At 42.9% G+C, this 26,916-nt stretch overlaps 2 protein-coding genes across 4 annotated transcripts in view; one reads left to right on the top strand and one right to left on the bottom strand.

Annotated features, from left to right (window-relative positions):
* Positions 1-22,528, top strand: plxnc1 (plexin C1). Of its 2 annotated transcripts, none has more exons than XM_080492441.1 (31): positions 1-1,123; positions 1,429-1,551; positions 2,526-2,660; positions 2,751-2,851; positions 2,927-3,032; positions 3,116-3,272; positions 3,375-3,477; positions 3,977-4,052; positions 4,177-4,218; positions 4,317-4,450; positions 4,563-4,742; positions 6,111-6,219; positions 6,853-7,032; positions 7,118-7,285; positions 8,081-8,180; positions 8,281-8,382; positions 9,438-9,541; positions 9,629-9,670; positions 9,757-9,881; positions 10,173-10,371; positions 12,528-12,674; positions 15,391-15,559; positions 16,374-16,474; positions 17,362-17,437; positions 18,224-18,258; positions 18,800-18,895; positions 19,018-19,181; positions 19,250-19,397; positions 19,516-19,656; positions 21,280-21,354; positions 22,046-22,528. In XM_080492441.1, the coding sequence occupies exons 1-31, from the start codon at positions 110-112 to the stop codon at positions 22,148-22,150; spliced, it is 4,557 nt and encodes a 1,518-aa protein (XP_080348567.1). In that variant the 5' UTR covers positions 1-109; the 3' UTR covers positions 22,151-22,528. The 2 variants fall into 2 exon arrangements, with proteins under 2 accessions (XP_080348567.1, XP_080348568.1); XM_080492442.1 differs by having other exon boundaries at positions 18-1,123; positions 21,283-21,354; positions 22,046-22,278.
* The window catches only part of cep83 (centrosomal protein 83), an 8,401-nt gene continuing 3,745 nt past the window's right edge, over positions 22,261-26,916 (bottom strand). The window contains exons 9-16 of one of the 2 annotated variants that reach the window (XM_080492445.1): positions 26,609-26,753; positions 26,379-26,528; positions 25,556-25,631; positions 25,301-25,458; positions 25,078-25,207; positions 24,818-24,921; positions 24,552-24,741; positions 22,261-22,714 (exon numbers count right to left, since the gene is read on the bottom strand). In XM_080492445.1, coding sequence (XP_080348571.1) covers positions 22,589-22,714; positions 24,552-24,741; positions 24,818-24,921; positions 25,078-25,207; positions 25,301-25,458; positions 25,556-25,631; positions 26,379-26,528; positions 26,609-26,753 — 1,079 coding nt within the window. In that variant the 3' untranslated portion in view covers positions 22,261-22,588. The remainder of the gene's footprint in view (positions 22,715-24,551; positions 24,742-24,817; positions 24,922-25,077; positions 25,208-25,300; positions 25,459-25,555; positions 25,632-26,378; positions 26,529-26,608; positions 26,754-26,916) is intronic. The other variant, XM_080492446.1, reaches the window with a different exon arrangement.

The raw sequence follows: 26,916 nt of genomic DNA on the forward strand, positions 1-26,916 counted from the left end.
AGTGCGCTTTTACGCACGACTTCAAAACGTGTGTGTCGGAGAGCGGAGTGCCATGCAGGCGTTAGGTGTGTGAGATTCTCTCTGTTGAAGCTGCCAGCCTCCCCAGAAGATGATCTTGCTGCTCGGGCTGCTTTTGATTCTCTGTACAGCACCGAGTCTGTGCCTGGAGGAACACAGATCCTTTCTCTTTGATGGAGACTTCCGTCACTTCGCCGTGGCCAATAACACGGTTTACATCGCCACTGAGGAGAAACTGTACCAGTTGAACCACGACCTGACCATGGTCCACAGTCTGACCCAGAAAGGAGTCCTGAAGCAGGGTGATAACCCGGACGATCCTCCGGGTACGGAGTACTTCTACAGAGTTTCTGGTGCCGCTGACCGGAACTCAACTTTCAGGATCAATATTTTATTACCGTTTGCAGAGAATCGGTCTGTGATCAGCTGCGGTGTGACCGACAATGAGTGTGGATACTGCGAGATTCTGGACCCGAAGAACATCTCAAACATCTTGCACAAGGAAAACTTCCAGGTGGGACCGAAACGCAGCAACGGGTCCGTTGGTTTTCTGGTGACTCTGAAGAACAAGCAGCGTCGCCGTGACACTTTTATTCTGACTGCGATAAAACAGGACGGGTCTGGAGAGGCTAAATGTATCTCTGATTCCAAAACTGTAAACCTCCATAACACTGATAGCAACCCTAACAACGGGGGGATATTTTCTCTCAATGCAGAATCTGAAAAACCAGCCATCAAAAGTAAAGGTAACTTGGAGTTCGTGGACGGATTTCAGATCAACTCGATCATATATCTGCTCTCCAATGTGCCATCGGACGCTAAAAACAACAAAGTCCGTCTCATTTGGCTCGAAGACAAATTAAAGAAACACGAGACTCTGAAGTCTCTGAGGGGCGCGACTCTCAGCCTCTCTGATGGTGGAGAGGCCGGCAGGCTGCTGGCCTCCTCGGTCATCCCGGGCGCGGACGGTCTGTGGAGCGGCGTGTTCAGTGTGGATGGAGGACAAACCAACACCCAGCTGCTGTTGTTTGACATCAGCCCTGATCTCTCAGGAGAGCCCGACAATGATCCACATTTTTACTTCAAGAAGGAATCAACAGGGAAGGTGAGTCACACACGTTTTACTCTTGTTACACGTTAAAGCCCATGCATATTGTAATGTCCAGATCACAGCATGACAGTGAAGGATGGTCAAAAAGAAATATTTAACCAGCTTCTAATAATAACTTCCTATTAAAAGATGCTATTAATAAAGATTTTTTTTCTACATCAATAGTTTTTGCCATAATTTCAAACATAAAATTGAAGAGTTTGTTTGTTGCTACCACCTCTCATTTATATACTTAATGCATATTTTCATATTTATGTAAATAGCAGATGTAATGCTCAGGGTGTGTTTCTGTTTCTCAGCCAAAGATCCTGCGTCCAAAGGCAGTCCTCCTCAGACAGAGCTACATGACCTCTGTGCTGGCAGTGAGGCAGAAACACTGGATGGTTTTTTTCATCGGGACGGGAAACGGGCAGCTCCTCAAGGTTTGTGCTAGGATTATTCTTCAACTCAAACTTGAAGTCTGTAAGAAGAATTGTCTTCTCAACTTCAGAAAACTAAGTTAAGTATACGGATGCAAACAGATTAGTTTATTGATTTTCGCAGGAGGCAAAATGGAATCTCAGCGTCAAAACTTCATCACAATGCAACTGTTTACCATGACATTTTTACTGAACCTTGAACTTGGCTGCATCACTCCTTCCTTATTAGTGAATAGTAACGTGAAGAAACACAGTGGAAGTGACACAACAGATAAGTCAGAGGTTTTATGCACACTTCATGTTTTTCTGTGCAGGCCTGAGCTGTGAGTTCTGCCCAAAGACCAAATTGCACATCCATTAGGAGTGAGAGAGGTCAGGGGATTGAGGTTTACCTCCACAACCTTAATGGTGCCAGTCATTAGCTCGTGGTCGAACCGGAGAAATCCTGCAGTGGCTGCAAGAAATGTTCCTCCACTTCTATCTTGTCACATCAGCCCCTGATTGCAGGAGAATATATTTATAGTCTTTGCAGTCCTGCAACCGTTAAAACACTGCTGCACATGGAAATGTTGTATAAAAGGTCTGCCAATCCAAAAGACACTGTACCTGAGGTACATGTTATACTGTAGTGGTGAGTCAAGTGGTTGAGGGGGCCCCACAGAGAGATATTGATAAAAAATAAGTTTACAGTTCTAAAAGTTTCCTTTAAAAAGCTCTAAATGATAAAGATAATGGTAAGGCACAATCTCCCTGTTTGGATCAAAGCATCCCTCGTTTTGACTTTGTGACTAATCACATCCTGTGAATAGTCGACAGCATTTTTAAATAGAATCAATGAGGTGAAGGAATTTCCCCAAGGAGATTAATAAAGTATGGTGAGTTTACTTTAGTGAAGACGTCTTCCAAAAAAAGAGGATCTGGTTTGAAGTTGAAGTTACTTTCTCAGAACACTAAATGACTTATACTCTTGTTGTCAGCTTGCTGTGGACAGCAACTATCACACCGCCTGTCCCAGAGTGCTCTACAGGTCCAACGAGGACCGCCGAGTGTTTCCCAGAATGCACCTGGATCCAGTGGATCACAAACATGTGTACGTGCCATTTCAAAACGAGGTAGCTATTGTTATACTTCTAATACACAACTAACGGCTTTCCTTTGCATTTGCTGTATTTTGAAGTATTCTCCGATGTGTTTGTTCTCAGATGAAGCGTGTGGCTGTAGCACAATGCAGCACATACACAACTGTACAGGAGTGTTGGACTGCTCAGGATCCACACTGTGTGTGGTGTGTCGCCAAAACAAAGTGAGCAAAGGAGCTTCTGTAATCGCTCGAGCATCAATGAATAAACTCGGTTGTAACACATTTCTCTTTCCAAAGTTGCACATTTGAAGATGACTGTGAGGATTCAGACTGGCTGTCCATCCCCGATGTTTACCAGCAGAAAATGGTTTCCCACAAAGTTGTTCAAGACTCGACGGGAAAGGTTCACACCACATCACACATTCATGACTCAAATCAACTGCAGCTCCTTTATTTACCGCTCATGGTCTTTTCTTTCTTCCTCAGCTCACACTGAACATTCAGACTCACGTGAATGTGGGCAAAGAGACGCCACTCGCCTGTCAAATCTCCCCATCGTCTGGGGAACCTTGTGGGAAAGGCCCTCCTCCGCGGTTCCCACAATGCACCTGCATCCTTTCTAATCACACCTTTCCTCCAGAAGGTGGGTGAATTTGAATTAATCTTTTGTCTCATTATTCTGTTACACATTAAAACATTCAAACTTCCAAAATGATGAAACACACATCGTCTTTTTGTTTGACAGGCCTGCGTGTCTCTGTAAAGATGAGACTTGGCTCGACATATCTGGAGCAACAACTGCAGTTAATGAACTGTTCTGATAACAGTGAACCACCAACTCCTGTCTGGTAAGTCAATATATTAAAAGATAAATGTTCACTCACACACCAGTGGTCACAGTGGGCTTTTAACAGAATGCGTCCAATATTCAGCAACTAGAAAAAAGTACACGAGGCCTTGAGATTTTCACACCACAGGGGAGAGCAAAGGAAGTCAAATCAACCACATTCATCACTAATTAACGAACTTTGACCTTATGTGCAACCCTCAAGACAAAGACAAGGCGCTTTGTAAATGCGGATTATTTCAACTCTACTTTTCACAGAGGTTACTAGGAAGAAACCATAATAAATATTGATACTCAGACTTAGTATCTCTATCCAGTCTTTGAAACCACTATCCCGTTCAGGAGCCAATCCAAGTCCAGGACATACCAGGACAAGTACGGACAAGACAATGAGAATGTACATTTCAGATTGAATTTGATTGGCCGTTTATTGAAATTTTTGGTCACTGTGATGTCTGAAGTCCCTCCTGCAGAATTCAGGATTTATGTTTCCTCTTCAGGTGTCGGCGGTGTATAAAGGCCGGCTGTGGATGGAGCAACAAGCGCTGCACCTGGGCTAATGAAGGCGTACTAAATGTATTTCTTTGTGTGACGCAGACTTATTTCAACTTCGGTTCCTATTTGTACATGAATCTAAAACATTTGAGATGTGAAAAAGATGCTCCATCACTCCAAAGTCTTTTCTTTCCTCCTCCTGCAGGACAGTGTTTGTCAAACGCTGCAGTCTGAGCTGAACCTTCCTGTGAGTCTCTTCCTCCGACACTCTCCTCCTCCACACTCTGTACAGTCGATTGTATTGATGTCAATTCTGGTTTTCTTGGGTGTTTTTCTCCACGTCAGAAGCCTGAGATCTCCTCCATCACCCCCAACATCGTGTCTTTCTATGGAAGAAACCACGCAGTGCTGTCAGGTGGTAACCTCAGCGCTGTGACCGGAGTGAGGATGCAGGCAGACCTGGACTGTACGACACAGGAGTGAGTCGCTTCACACACACCTGAGAAAATCGAGGAGGAGAAACAGCAACATTTGTTCTGTTTTTATTTGTTTTTCAATCTCGTTGAGTCTCGCTCTGCGTGCTCTGCTCAGGTCTCCTGTGTGGAACAACACCGGCACGAGTTTGACCTTCCACATTCCCAGTTCAAAAAATAAAGAGACGGTAAAAGTGTGCGCTCTCCTCCCAGACGGCAGTTGCCATGGTGACGCCAGCATCACCTACCGGTCGTCACCTTCCTGTAGAGACATTTCACCGAGGAACTCCTGGATCAGGTAGCCTGGATTTACTGACGATTTGATGCTCGTAACAAAACCCAATTAATGAATCGAAGTGCGACTGCGTGAAAATGAAAAGTGACTCAGCAGCTGCAGAAAAATGTTTGGACAAGCTAAAACTGTGAGTAATGTCAAGAGCAACGATCAATATGTATTTAGTCTCTTTCTCTGTCTATTTAAATGCAAGAGGCCATCATTTTCTGAATTGAACTCTAAATAAATCCTTGAAATATTTTCGGTGACAAAGCAATTAACTTTTCAAATTTTGTTTTCAGATGAAACTGTGTATTGTCATACTTAGAAATGGCACAGATAGAATCATAATTATATTCTGGATTTGTATCTGCACTGTCGTCAATACTTTCTTAAATTATCAAGTAACCCTGTTGAACATTTCAACAGGTATCTCTTCATATCTGCCCTGTTAGAGATCCTCCGCATCTTTGATTGCTGAGAATTAGCTCTTCCTCTCTGTTGTGGGAGCCGTCGTTGCCTTGTATGGTAGAATAGTGGTGGTGGTGGTTGTGTGGATTGTTTTTGAAATGACCTACATGTACTACAAATAACCACATTTTTAAAACAGGTCAACATCTAGTTCACTTCCAGAAAGATCAACTTAGCTTGTCTAACTGGAAATTGTGTAGAACATTTACCTGAAGAAAGTATTATTTCACTGTACTTTTTAATCAACTTTTCGTAGTGTGAGCTGCCGTCTCAACACTGATCACTAAAAAAGGGCTTCAGTTGAGTAGTTTCGGATCTACCCACAATGCTTTGCCATTCAGTTACATAGATTTCACTGTGACCTATTCTAGGAAGCCATGTAAGTAACTGTGGAACAGTTGTGGGTCATATGGTGCGGACAGAGAAATACTTCCTCAAAACAACGTCTTTCACCGGGAAGCCACTTCCTCTTTTTCAGTGCAGCAAGTGCCACTTCATCTTTAACGCCTCTGAAAAGCTCAAGACACATTATAAATCTATGGCCACAGAAGTTAATCACAACTGCTGTTTGAATGCTTAGATGTTGTTTTCTGTAATGTGTTGTCAGTGGTTGCAAACAGTTTTTCTCAAAGTTGAAGGAATACCAGGAAAAACAAGCACAACTTCTCCTGCAGTGTCATTTTAGTATCGTGCCGTTGTGCGTGAAGTGAACCCTTCAACTGGTGACTGAACGCTTTTTCTTGTCTGAGCCAGTAAAGACCTGAAGCAACTAGTTGAAGGAACATTTTCTGTCCTGCATTATTCTCTCAGTTCACGTCTTAATTCTCCTGACCCCGAGGATGACCCTTACTAATGTAGAAAACTCTGTTAATGAATCCAGGAGTCGAAGTGTCGCGCTAACTGCTGCAATGTATCCCGCAGTGGGGGCAGGAATATCACACTCATCGGATCTCACCTGGAGTTCGTGGAAGGGGTCATACACGACGGAGCCACTCAGGAAGTCCAACTTCCTATTAACCGCGACTATCAGGTGGGTGTGTGGAGAAGCACAGGGTCCCATTGGAGCTTTAACCTTGCATCGCTCTTCTCATTCATTTTACATCAATGTTTAATATCTTTATATATCTTTAATAAGACACAGAATGCTTTGTCACTATCAGGTCTGGGTGATTTTCTCACTTCCTGGTAGCAGAAGCTGTAAATATGTTTCCTGTATTGCATCATATTTCCACTCATTTATCACAAAATGCAGGATTACAGTGCATTACAGTAATGCATTATATCATATCATCATTACTTTGCAGTTGTCTGGTCTGTCTACTCACATTATGAGGATTTGTCATAGCAACAAAAATTAGGAAAATCAGTTTGTTTCAAATGGAGACTGTCTTAAAGCTCTGTTGTGATAATATATGTATTTATCTTAAACTGTGAGCCGCAAAAAACCCCAAAATGCTCCTGCGCCGACACTAGTTTAGACATTTTAAAGACATGTTTGGAGCTAAGATGAGGATATCTGTCATGGTGGGAAGAAATGTGGTCCCTTAATGCCAAAATCCACAGTGTTTTTGTCCATGCGATATTTGATAAATCACAAATATATTTCAGAGGAGCATCAGTTGTGTTGTAAATAAAAACAGTTTTGTTTGGAAATCCATTGCAGAATCTCATCTACAAGTCACCCGCAGCTCCACATCTCCGTGGAGTTTCCAGCAGTTCTGTTCAGTTGAAAGTCGCCAATGAGACGTTGCTCTGCTCCACGACAATAACCTACTACCCAGACCCCGAGTTTATCAGCTTCACATCCTCACGGTCGGGTGATAACGTCCACATCATCTTTCAGGTTTAATTTCTTCTGTTTGCCTCTTGTTTGAAATGACACCAACATGTTAAGTATCAGATCGACAATATATTTGTGTTCATTTCAGAAAAAAGCAGACAAGCTGGAGATGACGACGGCAGAGTTGTCAGTATGGGGGGAGCAGGACGAGAAACTATACCCCTGCATCATGGAAGACAAAGACAAGAGTAACGAGACTGACTTTTTCAACTGTGAGATTCAAAGCTCAACCAACGCCAAGTTTCAAAGGTTAATGGTAAATGTCTCGGCTACACTCAAACGAGTTATTTTTTCGCAATGTCAAACATTTATACAAACCTCAATATTGGTATTTGATCAGTTATGGATTAACGAATGGGGGAGGGGAGTGAAAATGAAAAGACATCACTTCTCAAAGTAAATGTGGAAAAAATTACTGAAAGGGGTCATATTATTCAGCTTTTCAACACTTTCACATGGTCTCGTTGGTCCGATTAGTACTTTTGGGAAACCTGCATAATATGATCTCTTGTATGTAAAAAAAATTTATTACTTCAGATTTGTGTAAAAACAAGAAATAACAGCAATGGCAGACAAATCAACTATGATTTCTACCACGGGGCATCAGGTGATTCTACTACGAAAAAGCCTCCAACTTTAAATCTATCACTAATGATTCTGCAAATAGCAAAAATATCTTTTATTGGAAATCCATCAATATTTACTTTGTCAGCGTGACTAGATGAGTTTCACTCTTGATGTGTGGGAGGTGACGACTCTCTTTTGCTGAGAATTTATTTTTTTTCTTTCAGTTTTTATTATCATGCAGGAGAGATTATCTACCAGGCTGTTAAAATATTAAAGCAGAAGAAGAAATAAATATCAAAGAGGAAGATATATCTTTTAATTCCCTCCTAATACTGACAAGAGTTCACTATGACTCTGAGTGCACGTGTTGGGTTATCGCTATGCATTATAATGGGTGAAAATACAAGAAGGGCCGAAAATCCTAGGGAATCACTAAAATGTACCTTTTGTTTCCAATTAAAATTGGACTATTGTTATTCTTCAGATAAAATATGGAGATAAGACAGTGCCACTGCAGCAGAGCAAGAACTCGCTGATGTTTCTGATGCTGCTCACCCTCATGCTGCTTCCCTGCATCATTGTCGGTACGTCTCAACGCACACGTTCAGTCCCGGTCGGGCCTCAGAGACGGAGGGAACTATTTCCGCTGCAAAGTGCCACGTGTGTGACGTGTTTGTCTCTCAGTGGTGGTGATCGTCTCCGGGAGGCAACAGAAGAAGCTCAATGCTCAGATGAACAGGTTCATGGAAGACCTGGAGCTCGACATCAGGAATGATATCAGACAAGGTCGGTCACAAAGTCTCATGATACGTCACTATAACATGAAAAGAATACTTAATATTTCTTTGTAGATATCATATAAAGCATCATAACTCCACAAATCTATCATTTCTATCACACTTTTGTTAGATTAACGTCACCAGGATCTTACAGCTTCTTAATCTGTGGTTGTTACCATCAAACATTTAAATATTGCAGACGATTTTACTCGTATGTTTTAATTTTTATAACAAAATTTGTGGGATTTGACCAAATGTTTCAAGCCAATACCTCAAAAAAAACCCCAAAACTTATGTATTTACTTTCTGTGAATAAGCTGTGTAATAAGGCTTCAACACCATTTCCTTCTGCGTCGCGTGGGGAAGTGTCTCCTAATGCACAATTGTTCCTCTAAACTTTTGTTGGCAGAAGAGAGTTTTTATTTTATACGAGTATCTGGACAGATTTGACATCACTTCCGGTATTTCATGTCAATCAATGCAGTGAAGTTTATTTACTTTTTGCACTAACTTTAAATTCTGTTTAATTGGTGCTTTTATTGGCCTTCAAATCTGCACAGCAGTGGGTTGGGTTTTTTTCTTTGGGTTGTTTTCTTTTAGCTCAGCTGCAGCGTGTTTCCTCTCTGCAATCACAAGTGAAACCGTAACTGATCCTGTCTAATAAACGTCACACTTTCTATCACACACTTCACTAGCTTCACTTCGCAGTCACACTTATATTTAAAGTTCCCTTTTTCTGGGATGTAATATTCTGTGCATGGTGCGTTTTTTCTTCCACTTTTATTCAGTTAAACTTGTCACACAAATGACCTGGAATAATATCAACTGAAAAAGCCCCTTGTACGGCCACGTTTCCATCAATCAGCACTGCAGGGCTGTAAAACCAGGCTGAATTTCAGTACCAGTCAACATTTTCACTACCTCTTATTTTTTTTGTGTGTGTGTGTGTTTGCAGACTTTGTCACAAGGTTACTTTTCACCTGATAATCAGGAGAACTCTGCAGTTTACTTTGTCCATTAAGTGTGTCCATGATGGCAGTTTCACTTGACTCTCTTCCGCAGGTTTTGTGGATTTGCAGACAGAGAAAGCTGATCTAATGGAAAACGTTGGCGCGATCCCCTTCCTGGACTACAAGCACTTTGCGTCCAGAATCTTCTTCCCAGAGGTGAAGTAAAGTTGTTAAAAAGGTTTAAAAAATCCAGAGTTCATTTTTGAGAACTTAGTTTTGACTTCCTTCTTCTTTGATTACCAGAGTGATTCTTTGATGGCTCTGTGTGTCCAAGACATCGGTCAGGTAATATTTACATCCAGCCGTTTGGTGTCATTTGCGACAGCGAGTGATCGACCTCTGACCTGCTGCTGTGTTTGATCCGACGTCAGGATGTGGTGAAGGTTCAGCTGGACGAGGGTTGCCAGGGTTTATCCAGGCTCATCCAGGATCAGGTCTTCCTCACGTCGATGGTGCACGCTCTGGAGGAGCAGAAGAGCTTCACCATCAAAGACAAGTCTGTTTGTCATTGTTGCCTCAGATATCAGATGTAATGCAATAAAACAGTGTTCCTGTCTTATTTATGTTCTTGTAAATTACTAATTTCCTGTCGGCTGCAAGTCCTTACTCGTCTTTTATTCATTGCTGAAGTAAATTGTTTATGAATGATGGTGGAAAAGGTGGAAACAAGAACTCTGAGAAGAAAGAATAAAAAGAAAGAAAAAATCCAAATCAAAGGCAGTTGATTTGACCCATCATGCGCCGATGCTTTTCTTAGTCCCCTCTGTTCTGTTCTGTTCTGTTCTAGGTGCGCTTTAGCGTCTCTGCTCACCGTTGCACTTCACGGGAACCTGTCGTACCTGACGGAGGTGATGGAGGTCCTTCTGAAGGACCTGATAAAACAGAGCAGCAATGCCCAGCCCAAACTCCTCCTGCGACGCACCGAGTCCACCGTGGAAAAGCTGCTGACTAACTGGATGTCCATCTGCCTCTACGGCTTCCTCCGGGTCTGTAGCTGCCATTCTCAATTCTCTTGTGCTGCTGTTTGTTTTTTTAATGAAACCACACACACACACACACACACACACACACACACACACACACACACACACACACACACACACACACACACACACACACGCAGACAACAATGTTTTATAAACATTAACAACGGACAGGAGGATAGTGGACAGGAGAAGATGGGCTGGGAGTCGTGACACTCTGGAGACAAATATTGTCGGTATTGTCTCTACTGAGCATGTGCAGAAGAAAGATTTACTATGGCCGTTTACTGTCTGGTATGTCCCCCGTTGCTTCTATTACTTTATTAACACCTGGTCTGTCCCCGATAGGGGGTCGCTCCACCCTATGTGAATCAGTTTCCCAATGTGTGTGTGTGGGCTTTGTGCGCCTACATGAGATTACAAACTGCTGCTGCAGTATTGTGTGGTGTCGTGCAAGCATACAATTATTCCTTCACTAATAACCACAAGTTCCACTAAGACAAACAAACTAAGGATTCATTTGTAACAGTTACATTTGGAGTAAATAAACCACCTGAAGCGTCAAATTTTGGGGGGAAATAAAACTGCAGCTTTCTGAAATTACAATAATATCAAGGACTTTTTATGTTGTTCGTAGTGAATAGGAAATGGGTTCGGGTTAGAAAAAATCTCATAAAATCCTGTAAAATGATGCTAGTGTTTAATATCCACCACAATCGACTAATTAACAACCTGAAACTATAACCCGTCATGCAATGTTCTTACCTTTGACTCACATTCATACTCGTTGAAATACTGGACACATTATTGTTTCGCCACAATGTGTGATGTAAACAGGATGACCTTCTGCGAAGCGGCAAAAAGAACACAGAGTTACTCCATAGAGACCAAACGCAAATGTGGAAATCAAGATTTTATGTTACAGTCCTGACTTGACCACATCACATCCAGCCTCTGTGACGACGTCTTTCAAGGAGAAATCACTCTCATTATGGAGGCTGACAGTCACACAGATACTGTGAATATTAGTGACCTCTGTGCCCCGTGAACCACAAAGCCTGCACACACATTTCTGTTTAGAAATGTGTAAATGTCAGCTAAGTTTAGATGTGTCTGACTACAGCTTTGCAGCTTTGCATGAACTCTCAAATGTTTTGTGTAAAAGTGTGTATCGAAGGGAGATGTAGAGCTCGGTTGCTTTCCAGTTCATTGAGCTATAAATAAATAACACATCACACATAATATCCACATTGAATAGACTCATTTCAGCTACAAGCACAAATAAAGCAGGAGCTTATGCACAAGTCAATTCTCACAAAACAGATGCGCGTTTGTCTCGGACCAACTCAGCCCAAAATTAGCCTAGCCTTTAAATAATGACGTCACATCAAAGAATCAGTACATAGAGAAAGTCTTCATTTAATGGAAAATCTTTTTAAAAACGAAATAAATTTAATAATTTAAAGAAAATTAACGATTGTTCCTATGTGCAATAATGTGCATTTCTTCTTAATGCCTGACAGAGCAAAATACAAAAACTAATTATTTAACTTTGTGCTTTTTTTTTCTGGAAGATTTGCAAAATCATCAGTATTTCACTTTAGACTGATATTTCCAAAAGATTGTAACTTGTCAAACTGCATTATCTCTTCATCCTACAGCGTGCCTGCTATTAATTGTTTTTTAATTCATTCACTGCGTCAGCGACCTTTCTTTCCAGGTCCCAGTGTTTTGTTAGGTCTAGTTGTAAAACAGTGTCACCCTCAATGAATTGATAAGAATGAGGAGTGAAATTAAAATGAAATAAAAATGATCATATGTTTCACCTGGTAATGTTCTAAAAACAGCCTAAGTGATGATGATTTAGTCCTTCCATGTTTGTTACAGTCCATCCACATGTGCAAAAAGCTTCTGTAAGATCCCAAATCCATTAAAAGGTGAATTTTCTGTTATTATGGTTAGGCTGATTACTGCTTCCAGAATTATTTTGAGACATTGGAGTATGTATACATGTTTTGTTGTGTTATTGAAAAATCCTATAATAATTTCAATGAGAGAAGAAAAAAAAAAAAGCTTCTGTATCTGACCACAGAAAGACGTCACCCAGGTTTCCGTGCAAAGTTTGACTGACTTGAGTTGTGGTTTGTGTCTTTGTGCAGGAAAGTGTCGGTCAGCACCTGTTCCTGATGGTCAGCGCCCTGTCGCAGCAGATCGCCAAAGGGCCGGTGGACTGCGTCACGGAGAAGGCTCTGTACACGCTCAGCGAGGACTGGCTGCTGTGGCAGGCTCCCGACTTCAGCACAGTGGTACACACACACACACACACACACACACACACACACACACACACACACACACACACACACACACACACACACACACACACACACACACACACACACACACACACACACACACACACACACACACAAGTTGGACCCTTGTTTTACATTTACACCATGCAATACCAGGTCTCGCCTCTTGGGGCGCTGTAAAGCAAATCTTTGAATTTTGCGATAATTTTATTCAAACTGAAATAAAATCACTTATCAGGCAGATGACAAAGCTGTTTTCTGTTGACTGCAAAGCTCATACATACGTGGGACCCCTGTGGGAAACCTGGTCCTCACAATGCGAGTCATATCTCGGGTTGTGGCCCCACCTGGGTATAAAAACAATTATACACACAAACACACACGTTTTAGGTCACGGAGAGGATCTTTACTCATTTCACTGAACACGGGGCTGTGTTGAGCACATTAGTGTAATACTCAGGGCCAATACACATCAGGTTTAGTCAGTCGTGATGGTATCTGTTGGAAGTAATCATTAAAACTTCCTGATTCTTACTTCTGTTTTTTGTTTGTTTGTTTGTTTGCGGAGTGCACACGTTGTTCAAACTTACACAGTACTGCATAACTTCTCATGCATGCGTCGGAAAAAAGTTATTCAATTGGATTAAGTTCTGATGCATTGGCACTTCAACGCTCGGCAGCGTCAGAGTTTGTCACGCTGGAAGTCGGGAGGCCACGTGCAACGGCCTACCACTTCCTCAACCAAGTATCTTAAGACCTTTTGAAGCCACACTGCGGAGCAGCATGACTTTATCTACCACAGCTTCTCTTGAAAAAACAACTTCCGGATGGTTGCACAACTGAAACATTTCCTGAAACCCCCCTCAGTGATGTAGAATCACAGAAGTAACCCGCTGCTTGAAGATCTTTCAACATATCCGATTATAAAATACTCCGCCTTGAGTTAAAATCTTGCTTAGTATTTGTGGCAAAATATCTTTTGTTAATGTTATTGGATTGTGGAAAGAAGCAAAGCATGCAGGGAGAACATGCAAACTAAAAACAGGAACGTTCCTGTGGAGTAAACGAGGGAAAGTAATTCTGGGACCAACCGGCCTCTTGAAATTCCCCGTTGTTGAACTAATAGAAATCCTCATGCAGAGTGAAAATCGATTATTACCAAGAAAAAAACTAATATTGATGAGTTTGAATAAAAAGTAAAAACCCAAGTGAAACTGAAAAAGTAGTTGTTGAGAGTGAAAATGAGACTGCAGTGTTTGTTTACACCCATGATGAATGACTTCGTCCTGTTCAAAGACCTTTTATTAATCATTAATGTTTAGGTCTGGCGAAGAAGCTTATCTGAACAGTTTGAAAGGCCTATAAATGTGACTAATATCAAACCAAATTTTCATTGAATTAGAAACATTTATAATACTTCAGCTGATGACCCCCCCCCCACACACACACACACACAAAAAAAATTTAAATTAAAAAAATTAAAAAAAAAGCTCATTGGAGTCAAGCATAAACACAAGAAAGATGTGTATTTTCACAAAGATCCGTTTTTGTAAAGAAAAACTAAAATAAATATTTAGTTCTTCCTTGTTTAAAGTCAGGAGTCAACATTTACAAAATAAACCTTCATATTAATTTTAAATACTGAAATAGTGCTGAACTGTGAGTGATGCAAGGACGCAGCTGCTCTAAGACCTTTATAGTCACATGCATAGTCGTTTTATTTTGACACAGGCTTCGATAGCTTTGCTCAGCATGAGCATGAAATGCAACAAACCACATGAGTAGCAGAATGAGTCTGAAACCAGAGACTCTCCAAATAACACAAGACGTGAACCAGGACAAAAATGATGCACACAAATGCAGGTAAATTGAGAGGAGAAATCCTAAATGGTAAAATCTATTAGAGCTGAACAGCTGTAGAAAAATAAATAAATAAATAAAAATATCGTGCTATATTGTGGATAAACAAGAATCTTTATTTTCTTCTTTTAAAATCTATTTTTGTGAAAAAAAATTTTAATTTAGTTGAGTCTTTCCTGTTTTCTCAAAAATGTTCTTGGAAGTTTTTGCTTTTGTTTTGTTTTAATGTTAAATGAATAACACGTACGGTTTATTTACATTTACACATTTACACTTTTGTGACTGTAAAAGCAGAGTGATATATGTGATGTTCAGAATGAATCTATAATCTGGGACAGACTCCAGCTCGTCTCACTTAAGTAAAGCTGGAATAGCAGAATGATGGGATGTATCGCTCAATATTAACACACAACAACATTCCTGTACATTTGCTTCCTACAGATATTTTAAACATTTAAAATTTATTTTAGTGATTTACTGGATCAAATTAGAACGTGCACGACACCATTTTAATCTGATCCAGTTTTACCACCAACTCTTGTGCGTTCGGCCACAACTGTATGCATGTAAACAAGATGGAGACTGATGATGTCATGTTTGGTGAAACGCATGCGCCACAAAGGTCGCCGCTGCAGTCACACTCAGTTATGGTGTTTTATTGAAAAACGAGGCGCATGCAGCCCAGAGGCCAGATATGAACTCTTGTTCCAGGAAGAAGTGAAGTAAAAAAAAAAAAAGGAAGTGATTTATACTGTTTTTCTTTTTTTTAACAAATGACAAAAGAGCTGATTGGCCTCGGGAGTGAGGATCTATTTAACGCCTGTTCTGTTTCCTCCTGGTTGTGCAGAAGCTGCGGGTGCAGTTCGCCGTGGGCACCGGCGGAGAGGTGAGCGAGCCACTGGAGGTCGAGGCCCTCAGCTGCGACACGGTGGAGCAGGTCAAAGAGAAAATCCTCTCCACCTTCAAGGCCAAGTTTGGGTTCTCGTACAACACCTCCCTGAGGGACGCCCGCATCGGTACGTGGCCCGCCCAGAGCAGTGTGGCGTGACGGCTGAGTCCCACATGCTGCGGTGATGAATCAGATGTCATTAGGCAATGATACTGAAAATATCGTTTTCATCAAACAATCTCTGCACAGTAAGAAGAAACTGTGACGTTTCATTCACAAGCCTTCACTGTGCTTCAATGAGAAAAAAATACAAAGGTATATAGCAAAGGGAACTTTATGATTTTATTTTTTATGTAATTACAGTTTATGACAACTTCCAATATGGTTAAAAAGACATTTTTCTTGATAACCTTTGAAATTAATCATGTATAAATGGAAAGATTGGGGAAATACATTTTTCCACATCTACCCAGGATGCAGTGAAGCTGCCACATTAAGCCTGGGAACTGCTGGCGGGGTCAAGGGTCATGCTCAGGGACCTGCAGGGTTTACCTGTTCGCTTTTAATCCCAAGTCCGCTTCTCTCACCTCCAGGCTTTTTGATATTCCTATGTATCCTGAATTATCATTATTTAATTTATTCGTTTATTTCTTAAATAATTTTTTTTAATGGACATAAACACATGAAATGGTGTGTTTTCCAGGATTCCTAATGCATTTGCAGTTTTATTATTCAATTGAATACCTTTTTATTTTGTCTATATTTGTTTCTTGAACCTTCATACATAAAGTAGTACCAGCAGTTTTAAAGTGTGTTGAACTTTCTCTTAATTCAGTATAAGTGCGTCTCTCGACTGTGCAATAAGGTGAACATAAAACAAAATCGTTTAAACCATAAAGAAGCCTCGCGTGTGTGGTTAACCCCTGGATTTGTGCCAGCAGAGTATGAAAAGGACGGTTCGTTTCTTCCCCTGGAGGAAGTGGATTCGAGCTCTGAGGTTATCGGAGACGTCACCATGCTGAACACCATGAAGCACTACAAGGTGAGGAAAAAAAAAAAAACTGAAGAAAAGATTCTGTTTCTGTTGAAGTAACAAGAAATTTGTGGATTAAAAAAAATAAAAAAAAGGAATCTGACAGGAAAAAGCTGCAGAGATGCTGGAAGATCCAAATAGTAACCAAAATAACATGCAGCTTCCTCTGAGAGAAACTTTGACTTCAGGTACTTTAACGCCAGCTGCTTGAACAGAGACTTCCTCTGTAGAAAACTCCGGCAGAGAAGAAGCTCTTCTGCAGTATTGCAGCCAATAAGAGCACTGAAGGATAATAGATGATCTATAATGGCTTCTTAATGGGATCATTGAGTGGTTTTGATCCATTGATTGTCCATCACTGTGAGGAAAAGATGCTCCTGCAACAGCAGCTTATCGTCACGGCGGCGGCCGGACTGAAAGTTCACATCAGAACTGAGGCCACTTTGTTCCTCATGAACAAGCAGTAAAGAAAGAAGAATTAAGTCGGGAGGGGGGGGGGGGGGGGGGGGTGCAGCAGTGAGTTCATCTGCATCTTAAATAGGACGGCACAAATATCATAAAAGGCTGATTGTTGTCTCGCAGCAGCAATAACACCCTGACCACCAGCGTTTACTTGCCGGCCGCCAGCGTTTCTGAGCCACCGTCACGTCGTTCAACGTCCACATCCGAGAGTTAAAGCCAACTTCAGCTGTCACAGTGCAGGGGAGGCCCCGGGTTCATCTCGGGAGCTCGCCGGAGAGCTGATTAGGGGGGGGGGGAAGTGGTTTGGACTCGGCCCAGAACAGCTGCAGGAAGTGAAAGAGCGTCTTAGCTCTATGTCGCCACTGCAACCCCGCGTGGACTAAGTGGAAAAAGTAAGATGGATGGATCCATTTAACCAGTTGATTTTCCTGTAGGTGGACGATGGGGCCACGATCAAAGTGCTTTCGAGGAAGAGTCACCCTCCTTTGAGTCCACAGGGGAGTTTGAAAGGTGAGAACTGACGGAGGCAGTACTGAGAGATTTTTGAGAAAATGGCAACCTGTTGTCTTATTTTGCTTCACTGAAAAAAAAAAAAGTAGTTCCTGCAATAATGTTCATTATGCTTAATGACCTCTGTATGTTTAAGTCTAATCTGCTAAAATAAAAAAGGAATAAAAAAAATGGAAAAAAATTTACTTTTTTTTGAAGAGATTATCAAACATGAATCGATTAAGCGGATAAAGTGGAAACAGGCCTGATTAGTTATATACAACTATGTTGGCTACATTGTACTCTATTACAAGTAAGAAGTAAAGTTGGAGTAGGAGTCAGTGTGATTCTTTCAGTATTGTAACAACACACACATTTCAGTTTCACACAAGAAAGTGTAGGAAACAACACTAAAGCAAATACTTCTGTAGATGGATGTTGATTTGAAATAAATAATAATACAAATAAGAAGCTCAATATGTCTTCATATTAATTCAAAGTGTGAGCAAACTCAGGAGTCACTTCTAATGTTAACAGTAACTAGATAAAAAAAAAGTAGATTATGGTGTAAATTGTACTTTAAGTTAAAGGAAAGTTTCTCATTTACAAAAAAAGTTTTTGTAATTTCCTACATACATTCATGAATGTTGCATAAATGTGTTTACATGCAGCGTGTAAAATATGTTTACTTTTTTAATGAAAAAAAAAAGATCCATTCATTCATACTGTAGACATTCACACACATATTCACAATATGCCAATCTTATATATAAAGATTAATTGATTTCTGTTGATTGTTTCCTCTAGATGACGAGAACTTCTCTGGGAAATACTTCCACTTGGTAAGAAACGCTTTGTCTCCTGAGTGTGAAGGTTCTCACTGATTAATTGGACGCGCACCGTGTATTTAACCCTTTATCGGTCACTCATAGAAAAACTTAAGAACTTCAACTACAGCAGTGACAGAGGAAAATTGTAGAATTTCATTGAATTGGTTACAAAAAAAAGTCACTGGCGTTTGAAATGTGTTGGCTGAACAAGAAATTTACACGCACTTCCTTGCCAGCAGGTGGCAGTAGGGAGCGCATCAATACTGACTCGTTAATGTAAGACAATAAGCAGTAGTGCAACAGTAAGACCGAGAGGTTGGTGACAAGAAAGCAATGGACAAATATTTGAAAAGGAAAATCTCAGACTCTGTTTTTCCATTTTTTGATATTATTAGAATAGTTTTGCTCCATTTTTTTTTTTCTATTTTCTTCGGAACAAAATCAGTAAAAAAAACAACTAAAATATTGGTGTATAAAGCTACAATATGTCATTTTGTGTTTTTGATTGGTAGTGTGTATTTCTTTAAAAGTCTTGTTTTTCTGGATCCTGCAGATAGATCCTGACGTGGTGGAGGACCAGAGAAAGAACCCGGAGAGGAAGAAGCTGAAAGTGAAAGAAGTGCACCTCACCAAGCTGCTCTCCACCAAGGCAAGAGGAACCAGGCTCCTTACGGTTCTGTAAAGCCAGACCAGCGCGAGCAGAACCGATACCAGAAAACTAAACCAAACGTTGAAAGTTCCTACTGGCTTTTGCTTCCTTGTCGCTGTCAGGTGGCGGTGCATTCGTACGTGCAGAACCTGTTCATGTCCATCTGGGGGACGTCACAGAGCAAACCGCCGCACGCCGTCAAGTACTTCTTCAACTTCCTGGACACTCAGGCGGACAACATGAAGATAAGCGACCCAGATGTTTTGCACATCTGGAAGACCAACAGGTACGTTGTGTAAAAGAGCACGTGAAGTGCATTGTCGTTTTTGATGGTAACCGTGGTGTCGCCGCCAGTCTGCCGCTGCGCTTCTGGATCAACATCCTGAAAAACCCTCAGTTTGTGTTCGACATGGAGAAGAGTCCACATCTGGACGGCTGCCTGTCCGTCATCGCCCAGGCCTTCATGGACTCCTTCTCTCTGAGCGAGACGCAGCTGGGGAAGGTAAGAGTCTGAACGTGTGGCCCAACAATCTCCATGAGGAAAGAGGGAAGGACTGAACCCGACACGTTTTTTTTGTTTCGTTTTTTTCATTTCACGCTTGCGTGTGATCGTATCCCAGCACGCACCGACCAACAAGCTCCTCTACGCCAAAGACATCCCCAAGTTCAAGCAGGAGGTGAAGGCGTACTACAAGCAGATCAGAGACCCGCCGCACATCACGGAGAGCCAGTTTCAGGAGTTCCTGCACGAGGAGTCGAAGGTTAAGAATCGACACACACATCGCATCCACCTTTTCAAAACACAAAAACACACCCTTACATACATCCAACACACATATAGGGCAGGGGAAGGGCGGGAGACGTGGCTCCCCCCAGCACCTCCCGCTGGGGTCCCGCCCCGGCCCGGGGTGAGTGCGGCTGGAGTGCGGGGGGGCGCGCTCCCTCGGGCGTGGCGCTTGTGGGGGGGCTGGGGTGCGGTGCTCCTTCTCCACTTGCTGTTGGATTGGTGGAGGTTGGGATACCGCGGTGGCCGGGAGGGGGCCCGGCCGGCGGCCTGAGGGTGCGAGAGTCATCACTCCCCCCCCCGTTCCGTGTGTGTGTGTGTGTGTGTGTGTGTGTGTGTGTGTGTGTGGGTGTGCGGGGTGGGTCATGGGTTGGGTTTCCCAATCAAGACCCGGGGGGAGGGGTTATGGGGCGGGTGGATTATGAGGCTCCTGGGGGTGTAGAGTTGACTGTTCTCCGACCGGGGCCTGCGCCGGGCTTCGCTTTCCTGGGTCTGGGGGCGGGGCTGGTCCGGGGCGCGGCGGCTGGGGCCGTCTCTGCCTTACCGGGTTGGGGGGGGCGGTGGGTGGGCCTGTTCCCGGGGGTGCGGTGGGACTTGCCGCCGGGGTTGGGGGGGCTCTCGGCCCGCTCGGCCCGGGGGCCCTGCTCCGGCCTTTTCTCGGCTTGGCGGCTTGGGTCGGGGCCTGGGGCCCTGTGCCCTTTGTCCTTCTCTTGTGGGCCCCTCTTGCCTGGGGGGGATTCCTCTCTGCATTCTCCGTCGGGTGCTTTTTGGGCGGGGGCGGGGCTCTCTGGGGTGGTTCGCTGGGGTCTCCCGGGGCCTGGGGGGCTTCTGTCTGCCGGGGTGGCGGTGTCCGGGCGCGGTGGCCTCGGACCCCGGGGTGTCACCACGGGTCCCCCCACAACAGTTCCGGCCACACCCAGTGGACAAGCCACACACACTCACATACACGCACACACACACACACACACACTTTCACTCCTCACGAAAGGTGCTTCTGAAGTTGCTTGTTGTCTGTCATCATTTGCTCAAACTTTAAAAATCATGTTCCTCTTTTGTTGTTGCCTCTTTGTTATTTCATGTTCCTGCTTCACGTTACTGTCTAGATAGAGCTGCTCAGGCTGGTTAAATCTAGGAAATCATCTTACTGTCTAGATAGAGCTGCTCAGGCTGGTTCAATCTAATAACAGTTGGAAAGTATTTGGATGAGTGTGATTATTGCAAATAATATATGTAGCACAACAAGGACAATGTATGTTATCCCCTTCCCCCCACCCCCCTCCCCCCTCCCCCCTCGACTTTCTTCTCTCTCTTCTCTTCTCTCTCTCTTTGTGCGTTCCCCCCCGGTCGTATACGGCAGCCATGCCAGCTTCTGACGGAGAAGGCAACAGGAGGAGACTCCAGGTCTCTCCCTGTTGCAAGACCAAAAACTGTTCTGACTCCGAAGGCTCTCAATCACATCATATTGTTGGCCCAAGCTGCCGAACAGGACAAGGGCGAAAAAGAAAAAAAAAAAAAAAAAAAAAAAAAAAAGAATCGGCACAATGAATGAATGAGTGAATGAGTGAATATTGCAGATACTGGATCACTGCTCTCATTTCAGAAGCACGAGAACGAGTTCAACGAAGCCGCCGCCCTCAGAGAACTCTTCAAATTCATCCAGCGCTACTTCACCGAGGTCAGGGCTTCATTTCTCCACACGTGGCGTTACGATCAAACTGCTGAGTCATGGTTCCATGTTCACATCCAGAACATTTTTTCTTTTTTTCTGTGAAATATTATAATAGCTAATAATAAAATGTGACCATTTTAGATGTAATAAAGACAGTAATAACACACCTGGTTAACCTGTGTGACTCACATTTCTGAATTTATAGCTGCACATTTAAATTAAAAAAAAAACAAAATAAAACGACTTTACCAAAAACAAGACATTGAAAATAGACCACAGTCGGTATTAGTTAGTCAAATCTATGTTGTGAAACTGTGAGAAGGAAACATTTCGAGTTCCCCTCTACTGATCGGGCTCATTTCCTGCTCTTGTGTGCAGAAGTACTTTTCACTACTTTACACTAAAAACACTTCTGAGATGTTACAGTTACCCACATTACCCACATTTTTGACACACAGGAAAATTATTTCCTTATTTCAATGATGCTTCACAATTGGAAAGCCTGATTTGTTTGTTTTGAATGAATAAATTGCATTTGTGGGATGAGAAGCAGAGCTGTGTGTGTGTGTGTGTGTGTGTGTGTTCGTTCTAAACTCTCCTGCTCATCCACCAAATGCCAGTTGTTTGTCTGAAGAGGGACATTTCAATAAATTAATGTAAAACAGTTTGAGACGCTCAATTTTGGATTTGTCATCAGATCAAAGAGAAGCTGGATCAGAACGGCGCCCCCGCTGAGGTGGGGGAGCAACTGCAGCATGTTAAAGACTCTTTTAATGGACTGAAGAGCTGCTCCTGGAACTGAGCAGGACCCCAGGAGATAAGAGACTCTGGATGTTTCCCCGCTGCTTCACCGGAGCTGCACATGATGATGATGATGTTGTTTCAGAAAGAAAAAGGGAAAAGACTGTTGGAGACGTTTGATCGCTACACAACACATGAAGTGTCGTCGTTTTATTTTTATCAGCTCGGACACATAAACTGTTGCCTTTTCAGCAAATGTAAACAAGTTCCTCGATACAAAATCAAACCCTGAGATCGTCGTGATTTTATAAAACAACCAGAAGGTGCAGCGTCGTCACAACATTTCACATCCGTGTAAACTGTTAAAAAAAATATATATGTATGTTTTCTCTCCATATTTAAGGAATTATGCCAATAAATAATGTTTCTATTTACAAGCAGTGTTGGCACTCCTGGTTTAAAAAACAGCCCGTCTGGTGATGTGGATGCAGAGTAGAGGTCAGAGGTCAGACTGAGCCGTGAGGCCCCGATCCCTCTGATCCAGAGATCCCAGCTCCTCCAGCTGCTGCTGCTGAGCACTCTCCAGGTTCTCCAGCCGCTGGCGAAGCACCGACAGCTCCTCCTGCTTCACGGGAAGACGGTCCACACTGAGGCAGGCCCTCTGAGCTCTGGTTGTCTATTCCCAAGTCATTTCATGCACCAGGGGCTTATTTACAATCTGACCTTGTTCTGAGTGTCTGTCGTCTTAATGTAGCCGAGGCCTTTGGTTTTAATGTCGGTCAAGCAGGTGAGAATTCATCATTACATCATTAAAGGGGACATATCATGCTAAATCCACTTTTTTAGCCCTTAAATGCATTTTGTTGTATATTTAGAGTGTTTAGAAGTACAGAAAAGTTCAAAGTAGTCTCTTCAGGTGCTCCGTTGATATCTTTATATTCTGTTTTGGTCATATTTTGCGATCGGTTTCGATTTTTCTATTCTCTATTACGTTTTTTGAACAATGACGTCACAGTATTCTCAGCGGAACTGCCAAATTAGGACATCGACATTTCGAGCAATCCGCCATTTTTGTTTCTCGCTGCGATTTTGTAGTTCAACCGAAGTTACGAGAGGAGAAGTCGAAATGTTCGGTTGTTGGATGTAGTAACCCACAAGCTTCGTTACACCGTCTCCCAGCATCAGAACCTTTTCGAAGTGCCTGGTTGAGTTTTATTTTTCACAGAAATGTACCCACATCTGTGGGTAAGGTCATTTTTGTGTGCGCGAATCACTTTAAGGACGACTACTTCAGCAACCTCCGCCAGTATAAAGAAGGATTTGCCGAAAGACTTGGTCTGATTGAGCGGTCAGTTCCTTCTATCTATGGAGACGACGAACAGAGCACTTCGGTCAGCTGTATATAACGCTACAAAGTGTGATGATAAGACGTCCCTGTCATTGTTTTGTTAGCATTAGCAGTTGCACCGTCTTCATATGTTAGCGCTGTGTGCTCGTTTTAGATTATAATGTAACTTCTGTGTTAAATAGTCGTTGTAATACAGGCAGTATTGTAGTAGTGGGCATGGATGGAGAAGTTAGTGTAAATATAGTAACACACCATTGCGTTACATCCATATGAAGACGTTGTTCTGAAGGTGCATCATCGTTATTTTCATCTCGCTCCGCCGGGTCCGACTCTGGCTCCAACATGTATGGCTGGATGGACAAATCTTCCGTTGTTGACATTTTGTAAATAATGTGTGAATATAAAGTTTCTGCGCCGCTAGATAATTGTATCTGTTCTATCAAACTACAAAGATGGCCGAACAGGGTGGCGTTGAACCGAGTGTCACCTCTGCAACCTGGAGAGGAGGCGGGGTATGAAGTGTCTCATTTGCATTTGAAGAGACCGCCCCAAAACGAGTTGCTCTCAGAAGCACATCAGAAAAGGGGTTGAAAAGGGGCCTGTGGAGCTATAATAATGAGGAATTCAGACCCAAGCATTGCAATTCCGCGTTGTATAGACCACAACTGTATGATTTATATGTAAAAAGGAAGGATTTAAAAGCATGATATGTCTCCTTTAACACCGCTGACAGGATGCTTATACGACTGAGAGTACAAAAATAGAAACCTCAGCAACACCATCAGGATGTCAGAGACGCGTTTTAAAAGCTGCCAACTGAAGTTTCAGGCATCTCTTTGCTCATTTTGTCACTTTTTGTTTTTTCAACAGAAACTTAAAATCATTGCCGTACTTCAGAACTCAAGGGCACATACTATAAATGCTTTATGTGCCAATGAGCCTCATCACTCATGAGACTAAATCATTTAAACTCCACAAACTGATTAAAACTTGAGTGACTTGTCGTCGTGTTTCTTCGCTGACAAACATGTGACTGCAGCTGGTTTGACATTTTGAAGAAGCCCTCGGAGAACCAGCAGGACCGAGGTGTGACCGTTGTGTTGTGTGTACTCACTGTGCTGGTCGACGACAGCCCCTCCGGCCCGAAGACGAAGAACGGGTTGTGTGAGGAGGTCAGGGGGGCGGGGCCTAAGCTGACCGGACCCTGGCCGGCCAGGAGGAGACGTTGAAACTCGTTGTGCCGCTGCTGCAGCTCCTTCAGCCGCCTCTTCAGCAGCGCTTGTTCTTCTGAGAACGACGAGCGTCTGGATGAAGACAATGAGATTAGATCTCGCAGGCCGCCCTTATTCCTGGCCGGCCATAATTCGTGTCATTTCATACTTTTTGGCTGCAGCGGCCTCCAGTTCCAGCTCCTCGATCTTTGCCTCCAGCAGCTGGATTTTATCCTGCTGTCGCTTCTCTTTGTTCTCAGTCAGTGTTTTTCTCTGAGGAGCAAAAACAGCAGCCAAAATGTTAAGATCACATTATCAAACCATCATAAAGAATCAGGAGAGAATGTAGAACCCAACAAAGCTGATTGTGATTCTGCACTGGAATCCTACTGGAGCTCTAACACAGATCGGTTAGAGGAGCAGCTGTACCTTCTTCTGAGCCACTGCTGCCCTCTGCAGCTTCTCTTTAACCCGACAGTATTTCTGCTGCAGCTCGGCGTCGTGCTCCTGCAGCTTGTGCTTCTCCTCCAGCCAGTCGATCCGACGCTCCTCCAACAGCCTGACACACGGGGATACAGAAGGGAAGAACTACTGGAGCCGACGAGGAAAGACAATGTAATCGATAGTCCACTAACTACGGAGGTGGGTGTACCTCTCGGCCTCGTGCTGGCTCTTCTCCGCCTGAGCTCGGGCCGTCCTCAGATCCTCCCTCACTCGGTCCAGCGTCTCCCTCAAACGCTGGGTTGTCTCCATCAGGTCGCTCTCGGAATGTGACAGCGTCGCCACCTGGACGCTGAGTTCCTGGTTCTGCTGTTGTGTCAGACAAGCAGTAATCAGATTTATTAGGTGTTCTACGAGAACCTCTTTAAAAAAAAAAAAGAAGAAGAAATTAAACTTGAGTTTTTACCAGCTGTAGGTCTGTAATCTCAGCTTTTTGTCTTTCAAGCTCATCAAGCTGAGAGCTCTGCTGATGGAGTTTGTTTCTAAAAGATAGAAAGCATCAAATACAAGACAGTTAAAAGACGATCACAGCATTCACTCGTTTTGGATCTTGATCATTAATTCAAACGAGAAAAAAAATAATATAAAAAGTGTGGCCTGATGCAGTAAAACCAGTAAACAATGTGTGACTATGGCTTCTCAGGACGCAATTATTTCTGTTCCAGGCATTACTACACATTGCTCAGGTCAAAGACAAAATCCAGGGTTCAATCCGGATTACACAGTAAAGTGTAACGGAGACGTAGTAAAACAATGATTGCTCTAGTTCAGTAAGAGTAAATGCTGTTCCGGCACAATTTTGAAACACTGAGAACAAGAAGTGAGCAGCAGATGGCAGCAGATCTCGAAGCCAAGAAATCAAGTGATATATTAGTTAGTTGCCTTATTGCAGAAATCGACATGTTTTTCCAAACAGTCTGAAAATGTTTAAGAAGACGAAGCAAAAAGTGCATCAAATGTAAATATTTTCAGGATGTCTTAATTAAGATGACTTTTTTTTTAAGTTCAATATATATATATCTAAATAGCTCATGTGAAGTATTAACAGCTTTGATGTTCTCTTGCTTAAGGGGAGTATTGCAATTATACTGTATCTTCACAGCTTGCCTCATGTTGTCCTGTAATACTGCATTTAACCTTGTGAGGCAGCAGTGAGTCACAGTAGATTTTAGTTTGTTTGAAGTAATACATCTAAACGGCAGCTATTGTTCTAGAAACTGAGAGGTGACCTCAGGTGCTGCAGCTCTCTGCGGGCGGATTCTTCGCCTTGCTGGGCTTTTCTGAGACGCTCCTCCCACTCCTCCTTCAGGGCGTTATCTGAGGCGTCCTCCTGCACCCTCTGCTGTTCCAGTTCGGCAAGACGGGTCTCCAACTTCAACCTCACAAAGGCAAAACAGACGGACTTGCTCAGAAATGCATATCGACGATAAAACCCGACGACTGAAATTAAATCCCTCACTTTTCTTCATGCAGAGCTGCAGTTGAGCGGAGCGCGTCCTCCCGGGCGCTCTGCACCTTCCTGACCAGCTCCCTCTCTTTTTCCACAAGAACTTCCTTGTGTCGTTCCAGTGTTGTTTTCAGTACCTCCACATCGGCCTGCAGACCTGCGACACACAGACACATTGTGAAACATCTGAGAGAATAAGGAATTACAGTCAGACACAAGAAAGGTTTGTTTAAATGAATTTATTATACAGTTATGACACTGAAAACTCTCCAGTAGCGAGAAAAAGGGTCAAAACAACCAACTAAAATTCTCAAAATAAA

Source organism: Lipophrys pholis (assembly GCF_963383615.2).
Source record: "Lipophrys pholis genome assembly, chromosome: 22".
NCBI lineage: Eukaryota > Metazoa > Chordata > Actinopteri > Blenniiformes > Blenniidae > Lipophrys > Lipophrys pholis.

Bases quoted from the DNA above. Each gene is read 5' to 3' on its own strand.
- plxnc1 (XM_080492441.1), top strand. From the start codon at position 110: ATGATCTTGCTGCTCGGGCTGCTTTTGATTCTCTGTACAGCACCGAGT. The intron at 8,383-9,437 runs GTCGGTCACAAA...TCTCTTCCGCAG, and splicing joins CAGGAATGATATCAGACAAG to GTTTTGTGGATTTGCAGACA. The intron at 18,259-18,799 runs GTAAGAAACGCT...TGGATCCTGCAG, and splicing joins CTGGGAAATACTTCCACTTG to ATAGATCCTGACGTGGTGGA.